Source organism: Rhinolophus ferrumequinum, chromosome 18 (genome assembly GCF_004115265.2).
Source record: "Rhinolophus ferrumequinum isolate MPI-CBG mRhiFer1 chromosome 18, mRhiFer1_v1.p, whole genome shotgun sequence".
In the NCBI taxonomy this organism is placed as follows: domain Eukaryota; kingdom Metazoa; phylum Chordata; class Mammalia; order Chiroptera; family Rhinolophidae; genus Rhinolophus; species Rhinolophus ferrumequinum.
Window position 1 is genome coordinate 36695706 of NC_046301.1, and position 12150 is coordinate 36707855.

General features: G+C 32.2%; 1 protein-coding gene across 1 annotated transcript in view; it reads left to right on the forward strand.

Moving 5' to 3' along the window:
- LOC117038325 (probable ATP-dependent RNA helicase DDX60) overlaps positions 1-12150 on the forward strand; it is a 79775-nt gene that overhangs the window by 17005 nt on the left and 50620 nt on the right. The window contains 7 exon segments of the mRNA XM_033135224.1: positions 1149-1307; positions 2711-2852; positions 3828-3983; positions 6610-6715; positions 7159-7274; positions 8578-8738; positions 11982-12150. Coding sequence (XP_032991115.1) covers positions 1149-1307; positions 2711-2852; positions 3828-3983; positions 6610-6715; positions 7159-7274; positions 8578-8738; positions 11982-12150 — 1009 coding nt within the window.

Here is a 12150-nt window from a genome sequence, read left to right on the forward strand (position 1 = left end):
TACCATTCCTCAAATCAAAGTTGTTAAAGAGCGGTGTGGATTGAAACTTGGTCTGTCTTATTCAAGTTTCACAACACCAAACTATTTTGAAAGAACACTTGTGCTGTAGTGTCCGAGTGCCATCCTAGAGATGCTGGAAGTCTTAAACTTTTTATGGTTGATAGAGTTCATTAAGAATCTGTTGACCAGTATAAATTTGTTCTCCAACTAGTCATCCTATATGTATGTGCACACGTGTACATGCACACACACATACAAACATACTCTCAGACACACACGTGTGTACACATACTATTTTGTATACAATTTGAGTGCTGGGGGAATTCTTGGTTAAAGATTCTTATTAAAGAAAAATGAAGTTTGTCTCTGTCTTCTACAATTTCAGAAATGAACAGGGCTCATCACCTTTACCTGGCATCCTTTATATAGTATTTGGCTTTTCAATATCTGTTTGAATATATTCTCAGTAAAATATTTCTACATGATTAGGCATGCCATTTTAAACTGTTATCAGAAAAATGATACAAACCAAATGTATCTCTCTGGAACTTCCAATCATTAGGCCCTATTTGGCCCTCTGGAGGTACTCCGAAGCAAATCTTAAACTTGTTTCACTTATAACCCTGCAAATGTTTGAAGATGACTATGAGTCTTTGTCGTATCACGTTAAATATGCCCACTTCTCTATCCTTTTTCTAGTTGGTTGTTTCTAGAAATGTCCTGGTTTCCTCACTCTGGTAATTTTCAATATAACTTTTAACTATGATGCCTTGGACAGAATAGAACATTTAGGGTTTGGCTCCATTAGTACAGAGTCCTATGGGGACATGACTTCATTAGCTGCTTGGTCAACTCATGTAAAGATTGTCTTGAGTAAAAATACTAAAACATGCTTTATATAAACTGCTCTTATATAAACTGCTCTCTGGACAGGGAGCTGGAAGTTCCCTTTCCCCCTTACCTCACATCTGCATAAACTCAGTCAAGTTTATGTATGAAGAAAAGGACTTTCTCAAAAATGTAGAATGAAGAATGTAATATGTGATTACTGCACAGCAAAATGTGGCTGCCGACTTTTGTGGTGCTGCATGTGGATCAGGCAGTGTCCCAGCCAGCTGTTCTCAGCCTACCTTCTTTATTTTATTAAGGAGGAAAGGCTTTGCTTAACCCTGCAGGAAATGGAAGATTTATGTAAGCTGCATTGTCTCAGTGTGGTATTTCTACTCCACTTACCGCTTTCTCAAAGAGCTTGTACTAGATTCATCGTTTCCCATTGGATTGAGGACATTCAGACATTCTTAAAAATGGTAAATATGTTCTTTATTAGATTATGAATTTATTTTTTTGTTTCAACTGTTTGATATATAAAAACCAGAGTCACTTTCAAAATTAGATTTATATGAAACAATGTCATCCCTTTGGGGGGCTTTAAACGTTTAATGGCCTAAATCAGTCATTTCCCAATTTTACCAACTCGTTATTTGGTAGTAGTAATAAACTGCATGACATATATATTCAACCTAAGGAAAAAGCCTCTCTGTAAAGATTAGTTCTTTTTTGTTTGTTTGTTTATTTTTTTTTTAAATCAACTGTAAGGAATTGATGGCCTTTCTGCTCTGGAGAAGAATTAAAGAAATCAATGTAGTAGTTTATTGTTTTTGTCCATTATAGAGGATAGTTAAAGGAAATTTGTAGACTTTGAAAAAATAGAAAGCAAAAACTAAAGAAAAACCCATCTGCCCACCACTTAAATCGATGTTGGTAATTATTAACGTTTTGGTTTATTTTCTTTATTTTAAATGATTAAATTTTTCTGTTGTTATATGTATTATTTCTAACATCAGAAATATATGTGTGTGTGTATATATATATATATATATAAATGGAGAAAGAGAGAGAGAGATGTATATATATCTATGCATATATGTTTTTTCTTTTCATATATTTTTTCTATTTTCTTTCACATTCTTGATTGGCATCATTTTTTAATGGCTACTAGTTATCTTTTTTTAATGGATATACTATGGTTTACTTATCCATCCCTCTATTATGGGATATTAAGAGGGTTTTAATTGTTGTATTATAAATGCTGCTATTCTCTAGGTTCTTTGAATGTAAGCCTTTCCCTTTAATTTGGGGGTATTGACTTAGACTGATATCCAACAATGAGATTAGTGGATCAATTGACATTTTTTTTTTCAGGATTTTGATACTTGTATTTAAATGGTAAAGGAAAGTGTTTTAGAACCAATTAGATAGAAACTCAGTCCACAAATATTTATCAAATGCACAAGCATTGTGTGAATCACTGGGGATACAGTCAGAAACTAAGAATATATTTACTCATCCCACCCTACCAACTTCATAGAGTCACATTTTGCAGGGAAGATAGATACTGAATTTTAAAAATTACTATGAAGGAGGAACTATAGGGCACTTTAGAATCTGACAATGGAAAGACTCTACTTAGTCTGAAATGGATGGCTTCTCTTAAGGAATGAAGAGAAGTAAGATTCTAGGAGATAAAATAGAATGTGTGATCATCCTGAAGATGGTATGACCAAGAAACTGTGATATATCTAGTGTAACTCGAATAGAAAGAATATGGGAAAGTGATAAAGCTGAAGATTATAGACACATGTAAAATCATATTATAGTTTTTTGCTAATATAAAAATTGTTTATAATTTGGTTTTATTTCCAATTTTCAGAAAAAGTGGTGTGAATATTTCATCCTAAATAATATAAACATTTCTGAATTTTGGAACCTTAATTTAATTCACCTTTCTGACTTAAGTGATGAGTTTCTGTTGAAGAATATTGCCTTTTACTATGAAAATGAAAATGTTCAAGGTACTATCTTATATATTACAATAATCATACTTTTATCCAGAGATAAACAATAAAACAATATAAAGAATTTAAAACTTCAAAATAATTTACCTGTATTTCCAATATATAACATAGCAATTGTTTTACTTCCAATCTTTGTTTACACATGCATGTTAGTTTTATTTATTTGTGATTAGAGTGAATGTTGTATTTTAAAACTTTTTTAACTTAATATTATTCCATAAATATTTTTGAAAAAAATATGTGTGTAGGTGCTTAGTGTTTCCAGATAATTTAAGTTGAATTTTTCATTTAAATATATGCATAACATTTTCCCGTAATATTTACTCTAACATATGTAATCATCCTACTATTATTAGATATTTAGAGAATTTTATTTTTATCAAAAGATGAAGCTGATTTATGTATTTATTACATGTTATTTGTTTTTCTTTGAGTTATTTTCTAGAATATTTTCTGCTATATTTTAGTAGTAAAATATAAAACACATTTCAAGAGAACTACAACTGATTGAACATTGTTGAAGTTTCTTTGATCTCTAGGATTTGGTTTCTTCATATTGCAAGCATTAAAATAAATTGGCTACATATAAATTTAACAATCTTCCACACATTTTCTCATTTCTGAAAAATCATAGTTTTTATTCAGTTTTATTGAATGTAAAGTTGTGTGTGGTATGACATTTTTTAATACCTTAAATGATAATTAGATATTCACCATCTTGTCGTTAGCTAAGATAATTATAATTTTAATACTTAGTTATCAAATAGGTAAACAAGATAAAATTTTAAATCTACAGACTCATAGTCAATACTAGAGACCATTTTCATCATTTTCATTTAGGCGCTGTACGGAACTCACTGAAAATTTTACTGTTGGAAACATATTTCAGAGCCCTATGAATTTAGTCAAAATCTGTGTTTCTGTGTATGTGTGAATGACTTTTAATATTTAGTATTTTTAACTATTATATAGGCCTACATTTGAATTTGGGAAATGTCATTATGAAAGATTATGAACATCTCTGGAATACTGTATCAAAGTTGGTCACGGAGTTTGATGTTGGAAAGCCATTTCCTCTGAGAACAACAAAACTTAATTTTCTTAAAAAGAATCCATTACCAATCAAAGGTAAGAAATCTTTAAATTAATTTGAAATAAAAGCAGCATTTCTCTAAAAATGTTTTAAAAGTACCACTAACTAGATGCTGCAAGTATAATTTTCTGGTACTATGCTATTTAAAAGTAAATCACCTTCATTGTCATATCATCAGGGTGATATGCTATGATTATAGTTTTGAAGAGTGATATGTTTTGTTTGTAACTAATATTGTTACTATTTTTTTGAAAAAGCCAGGTATATTGTGACTTCCATTTCCATCTATATGGCAGTATAGATCAAGTGAAAATCTCTTATGGAAAACTATTAAAATGCTGGATAAGAGACATTAAACATCTTTTTGTATAATTATAGCTAAGCTCATAACAATAGAAGAGAAATCCCAGGGGCCAAAAATGAAAGGAGAGCCTGATCTCTGTGTAATACAAAATATATCACTCGAAGAATTTCTGGTTATAGATCTTCTCTTAATAATCTGTGGCTGCAATTTACTCTGTTAGTAGGGTCAAGACAACTCTAAGCCAGAAAATTAATTTTAAGTGATCAAAGGAATTTAGCAAATTCTCTGTAGAGGAACATAACATAAACTCTGGTTTTATAGGATTTTCTGCCAAATAGTAGTACAAATACAAATTTGTAAAACAACAGAGGAAATAAACCCTAAGAAAAACAGTAAGCTAAAGAACTAGATAGAGCTCTTAAATACTTCAGATTTTGTAATTATTAAAAATAAAATATACTATATATGTGTTTAAAAATGCTTAAAGAAATAAAATATGAGATTTGAAACATGAGAAAATAACAAAATAAAAACATCATTCACATTTTAAAATAACTGAGCTTGTAGAAATGAAAATATTATCAACAGATGAGTTAAAAAGCTGACTGGATATTTCTAAAGAGAGAATTTGTGAACTAGAAATAAATCGAAAGAATTACAGACATAGAGAGATGAACATGTTGTATACTTTAAATTTACCCAATGTTATATGTCGATTGTATCTCAGTAAAGGTTGAAAAAATTTAAAAAAAACCCCAAAATAGAGAAGAAAAAATATAAAAGTGATGTTAAAATATATGAAGGAGGTTGGCCTGTTGCTAAGTGGTTAAAGCACAGTGCTCATAATACCAAACTCGCTGGTTCAATTCCCACATGGGCCAATGAGCTGTGCCCTCCACAACTAGATTGAAAACAATGACTTGACCTGGAGCTGATGGGTCCTGGAAAAACACACTGTTCCCCAATATTCCCCAATAAAATATATATATATATATATATATATATATATATACACACACACACACACACACACACACACACACACACACACACATATAATATACATATATACATATATATATATTATATATTATATATGAAGAATAGAATGAAGAAATCAACTTTTCATTCATTGGGAGATTCAGAAGGAGAGATTGAGCCAATATGAGTCGGGCAATATTTTGAAGAGATTATAGTTGGGCATTTACCTGGATTGATGAAAGATAAGAATTTGCAAATTCAGGGTGTATTATAAATCCCAAGTGGAATACATTAAACACATGCACATACACAGTCTCAGACAAATACATACACTAGACACAATAGAATAATATTGTAGAATATGAAAAATAAATATCTTAAAAGAACGAGAGTTACCTACAAGTAATAAAAAGTCTAATAGACTTTTTAAATAACAATGATAGAAGTCAGAATACAGTAACATGATATATAATTAATAAAATATAATTTAAGAATGAAGGAGTAATGTGGATATTTTCAGAAATACAAAACTGATTTATCCATCATCATAACATCACTGAAGACATTTCTATATGTCGAATTTCAGGAAAAAGAAAATGATCCTAGAGTGAATACGAAGAGAAAAGCTAATGGGAATTTAGGGTGTATTGATATAAGGATATTTTTCATGATGTGAAGAAAGAATATATATCCACTTTCCTTTTTTCAGGATGAGTTCCACCAGACAAACACTCTTGAGTATAAGTAGTTTTACTGATCCCAGAAAGATAAAATAAGGGAGTGGTCAGATTAGAACAGAAAGAAGAAAACAAATGCAGGGCACGTTAATAAGTCGGTTTCCACTGTGGTCAACTACAGGTAAATTTTACTGGGAATCTCAGTCTTTGGCTGAGGGCTCTCTCTGGGGCATTAAATTCTTAGCACTGCTCCATGTGGGCTGTAAAATGAAAAGTGCTCAGGCAGAGGGTTGTAGAGCTTGTATTATATATAGTAGGAAGGCATTGGGAAAACAGAAACAGTGAACACCAGGGGAAAAGGGGCAGTGAAATGGCAGCTTACCGAGAATTATGAATCAGATACTAAATAAAGGCTTAAACTAGCTGACTACCATATATATAACATATATATGGTATGTATGCTATCTAGCTACCTACCTTCCACGTACCTAATTAAAAGCTGTCTATTTCTTTATACTCTACTTGTGTTCCAAAATGTTTTAAAGTGGGGAAATAGTTTTATGGGAAGGGCTAGAATTGATAAATATAAATAAGATCAATGAAAAATGTTTTTAAAGTAAAATTTTAGATAATAATGTATAATATTCCTGTATGAAAGTTTTACATTTGACCTTGTCTTAATATTTTACTTGTTTACAGACATCTCCAAGGAAAAGATGCCCAGTTTGGGTTTTATTCCAATGTCATCTGAGGTGGTTGATAAATTTGCTGGAGACATTTTAAAAGATTTGCCTTTCCTGCAGAGGTATAGGGGTAAAAGTACTTCAGTAAATACTTGTGTGGAATGGAAGAATTACTTATTAAAGATTCCTTGAATGTAACAGATTAGGGTCTGTTAGTTGTAATACGTGTTTTGTAACATATAATGAGTTTAATATCAAATTTAACAATGTCCTTTGATTAATACTAAGTGAAAATCAACATGGTTTTAGACGTAGAGTAAAATCACTCTAGCTGCATATTTTTAATTAATGAATATTTGTTGTTGATGGGACTATTAGAAACATGGACTGCATTCTGCATTCTTAAGTCTCTAATAAACTCTTTGGATTCAACCATTCACATCGTATCACAGAAAGAGGAAAGAGGAATATGATTTTTAAAACTATTATTACAAAATGTAATCTGTGCTGTTATATTTAAGGCATGCGATTTAAAATATGTGTATATTTCTTTTTTTTCTCATAGTGATGATCCTATTGTAACTTCACTGGTTAAACATAAGGAATTTGATGAACTTGTACATTGGCATTCTCGCAAACCCCTTAGTGATGATTACGACAGGACAAAAGGCGCATTTGATGGTGAGCTCTGTGACACTGGTGAAATAAATTAAAATCAATTTCACTCTCTGCCTTTTATTAACAATAATATCTAATCATGAAGTATTAGCATGTTATGTGCCACAAATTATACTTCTTGAGTAAGAATAGTCTAGAAAGTATTTAGATGAATGCCCATAAAGATGGTGATGAAAAAGTCCCATTTTATTTACTGGCAGTTATATGTACATAGGTCTCCAGATGTCTTAGGAGGAAGTACACAAATATGGCATTTAGCCCCACAAAACTTAGAAGCTGTTTTAAGCAAAGACAGTTAGTGGTTGAAGAAATCTGTGTATTCCTTGATATAAAAAATATTGAGGCCATAGTCTTTCAAGCACTTGCCGTTGCTTTCATGTAACCCAGTTGATTGTGTGTGTGTAACAAGTGCCAGCATTTTATCTGCCTTCGTGCTCCAGTTGGGTGGAACTGAAGAAAGGCTCGTGAAATCACTAACAGTAGATCAACAGAGTTTGAGTTAGGGATCTTGTGTCCTTGGTTCATCCCTCGTTTTCATCTCATAATTGTCTGTCCTTATGATCACTCCTACCCTCCTTCAAGTTGACAAAACTTACTTACAGAAGAAAGGAGTTTGCATAGTAATCACGCTCATATGAAATACTTATCAGCCTGCCTATGTAAACAACTACCAAGATCTTGCAAAATATGAGGGCCTCCTTTAAATTAACCATTAGCATTTTTCAAAGTGGTTTGATTTAGTATGTGTAGATAGACATAGAAAAGTTAACCAGCTTAATTACTCCCTTTAAGTGAGTCTTACAGTTTTCCTTGGGCAAGGGAGTAAGTCACAGCTTTATTGTTGGGATTTCTTGTCATTGGATTTCACCATAGTGTGAGGTTTTTCATTTGCTAAGCTCTTGACTCTGTGGCCATGGTCTCGAGTAAGGACTTTTCTATCAAGTGATGCAAGAAGCCAGAATATACCAAATGGATATCTTTTTGACTCTGCATCTGCCTTCCTCTTCTTAACTTTAAGGGCACATGACAAAGGTAATGCCCAGAATCTGTAATTCTTTATAGCATCCAGATATTTGTTTTGGGTGGTAGACAGTGAAAAAGTGTTTTGTCACGTCCATCCTTTAAAAAAGATAAAGGATTATTCTATAGACAAGACCTCGTGTGACTTAAGATTCCTTCTTTTAAAAAAGTGAACAGAGTAAATTATTATTCCAAAATAAAAAGAAAAGTGCATGTGTGGGTGGGATGGTGTGAATAATTAGTGAGAAATATAGTTGTGTTACATTTTAAGTCTTTTATTTTTCAGAAAAACCTAGAGATGGTTATTTTTTAAAATCTCTTCAAAAGTATCATCGTTTTCAACGATTTTATGGAAATTCATTAGAATCAGTCTCCTCCAAAGTCATTGTAACTCAAGCTATCAAGCCAAAGAAGAATTCCAGTGAACCCAAGAGCAAAAAGGCAAATGTAGGTTCTATAAATTCTACAAACATGTTTTACTTTCTTTGTCTTTTCTTACTTTGATATTTTTCAGTCTCTTTGGTAGTTTCTTTCCATGCTGTGCTTTTTGTTTTTGATATATGATCATTTTTTATTTTATTTACTTGCTAAGAAACTCTAACCTGTATATAAAAAGTTATATATGGCCCTCTATATATAATAAAATATGTTATTTATTTGGGAAAAAAAAGACATTAAGTAACTAAAGACTTGGATTTAGAAATGTTGAAGTCACATTAAAAATATAGCTCTTAACATTAAAAATGTAGCTCATTGAGAGATCTGGTCAACAGTGGCAATATAGGAGGGTTCTGAACTCACCTTCTCCTATGGACACACTGAGTTTATACCTAGCTTAGTTATTCCCTTTAAAATTCCCTCTGAAGGAAATCCAGAAACTAGCTGAGTGACTCCTACATACTGAGTGATTGAGAAACAAAAAACAACGAAACAGGAAGAGGAGGCTGAGACATACTCTTGCACTAAACTCCACCCTGGCATAGTGACATATAATCAGGAAGGAACTCACAACTCCCACCTTCTCCCTCTGGAGGTAAGGGTTTGGACCTAAGAACTAGCACCCCAACTTTTAAGATTTCTACCTGAGGGAAGGACCCCTCAAAACATCTAACTCTGAAAGCCAATGAGAGTTTCTTCCACAAGACTCAAAAGACTGTAGCAAACAAAGAAATTTGTTTCTTAACAAAGTCTCTTTCTTAACAGGCTTGCACTGAACTGGCCTAGCTATCCCCCCAGGGCTCAGCCAGAGACAGCAGACTAAAACACTTATCTCCCATTCCCTGAAAGAAGCCAAGTTGCACACTTTAAAAACTGCTGTCTGGGGGTCAGTCTTCTAATTTATTTAGAGTACATCTAGGGATAGAATGTAGTCCTCCCCAGATATCAGGAAGGCAGAGGACACCATCTCTGTATTCTCCTTCTGGCCCGCACCAGATGTGCAATGTAATAATGTAAATAAATATAGGGTGTTTTGCATAAGCCTCATGGTAACCACAAAGCTAAAACCTATAATAGATAGACAAAAGAGAAAGAGAAAGAAATCTAAGCATTCAACAATTTTCTAAGCATAGAAAATTAGCAAATAACAAAGGAAGAGGCAAAGAGAAGAAAGGAACAAAGAATTATAAAATCAGCCGGGGGAAAAAAAAACCAAAACAAAATGATAATTGTAAGTCTATGCCTGTCAATAACTATTTTAAATATAAATTGACTGATTTATCTAATCAAAGGTCATAGAGTGGCTGAATGAATAATAACAAAAGACCCAACCATATGCTGTCTACAAGAGACTCACTTCAGCTTTAAGAACACACACAGACTAAAAGTAAAATGATGGAAAAAGATCTTCCATGCAAATAGAAACCAAAAGAAAGCAGGTGTAGCTATACTTACATCAGAAAAAATAGACTTTAAGTAAAAGAGAGAAAGAAGGTCATTATATAATATAAAGGTGAAAACGTGAAAGCTTTCTAAGATTAGGAATAAGACAAGGATGCCCATTCTTGCCACCTTTTCCCCCCGATTCTTGCTACTCTTATTCAAAATAGTACTGGAAATCCAAGCCAGTGCAGTTAGGCAAGGGAAAGAAATAAAAGGCATCCAAATTGGGAAGAAAGAAATAAAAAAACTGTCTCTATTTGCAGATGACACATTATATGTAGAAAACCCTAAAGAATCCACCCAAAACAGAATCAATCAATAAATTCAGTAAAGTTACAGTTACAAATCAACATATGAAAATCTGTTTCATTTCTATAAACTAATAATGAACTATCAGAAAGAGAAAGTAAGAAAACAGTTCCATTACAATTGCATCAAATAGAGTAAAATATGGAGAAATAAATTTAATCAAGGTGGTGAAAGACCTGTACACTGAAAACTATAAGAATTGATGAAATAAACTAAAGAAGAAACAAATAAATGGAAAGATAATCCATGCTTATGGATTGGAAGAATATTGTTAAAATGTCCATATTATCTACAGAGTCAATGCAATCCCTATCAAAATTCCAATGGCATTTTTTTCACAGAAAGAGAACAAACAATCCTAAAATTTGTATGGAACCACAAAAGACCCTGCATAGCCAAATCAATAGTGAGAAAAAAGAACAAAGGTGTAGGCATCACCCTCCCTGATTTCAACTTGTATTACAAAATTGTAGTAATCAAAACAGTATGGTATTGGCACACAAACATTTGTAACATTGAAACATTGGGAAAGCTCAATGTTATTGATTAGGATTAAATACTGAGAAAGTGGTGACAACTAAAATTGAGTTTATTATAGGCAAAGTTTAGATATTAATTTCATGACAAACCAGAATCGTGGAAGGTTTATCAGAAAGAATTCTCTTGTGAATACAACAATTTTTTTATTTGTCTTTGTAGATTAATAAATCATATTGATAAAAGTATAGTAAAAATGGACCCATAGTGTGATTAAGTCAATTGGAAATGTATATCTGGATAGAGCAAATAAGTTGTATTTATGTTCTTCCTTCTATCTCCTCTTTTCTTTCATTCCCTTTCTATTTCTTCATTCACTCTTTAAACATTATGAACTAAATATTTTATGCTTGGGACATACAGACAACTATGACACGTTCCTGTTTTAAGGTAATTGATCTAGAGGAGAAGTATGACAAGTAAAATCACAGCCACAGTACATGTTATGAGTGCTTTGATAGAGAGATGCCTGGGCAGAGGAAGAATATATGACCTAGACTTAGGAGAGTTAGGAAGGGCTTCATCTAAGAAATATCTTGAAAGGTAAGTAGGGGATAGAGAGGTAACTACAAGTGTGGAAGAATGGAAGACGAAAAACAATTCCAGACGCAGCAACAGGAAACAGTGCACGGAGACATAAAACAAACAAACGAAAAAACCAAAAAACAGTGGCCTGGTGTTTCTGATTTTGTTATATTTTCTCTTTGATTTATAATCTAGACCATTCAGAAAACTAAAAAAATTATCTGCACAGAGTTTTTATACTCATTAAAATGAATTATCATTTGAATTTCAATTAAAAGAGGCTTTAATTGTAAGATATAAACTAAAATTATGCCATTCAAAAATGGGATGATGGTCAAAATAATCAATATACACTTAAAAGTATTGTCCCATTCATGAAATATCATCTTGGAATATTTCCAACTTGATTCATGGGATGTTTCTTTCCTTTTTGGGCAGGAGACCAAGGCTGAAATCATTACTAGAGAGAATAAGAAGAGATTATTGGCCAAGGAAGAACAAAAAGAAGAGAACAAATGGAATGTTCTGTCATTTTCTATTGAGGAGGAAATGAAAGAGAATTTAAACTCTGGAATAAAGAACCTGGAAGATTTTTTGAAATCATGTA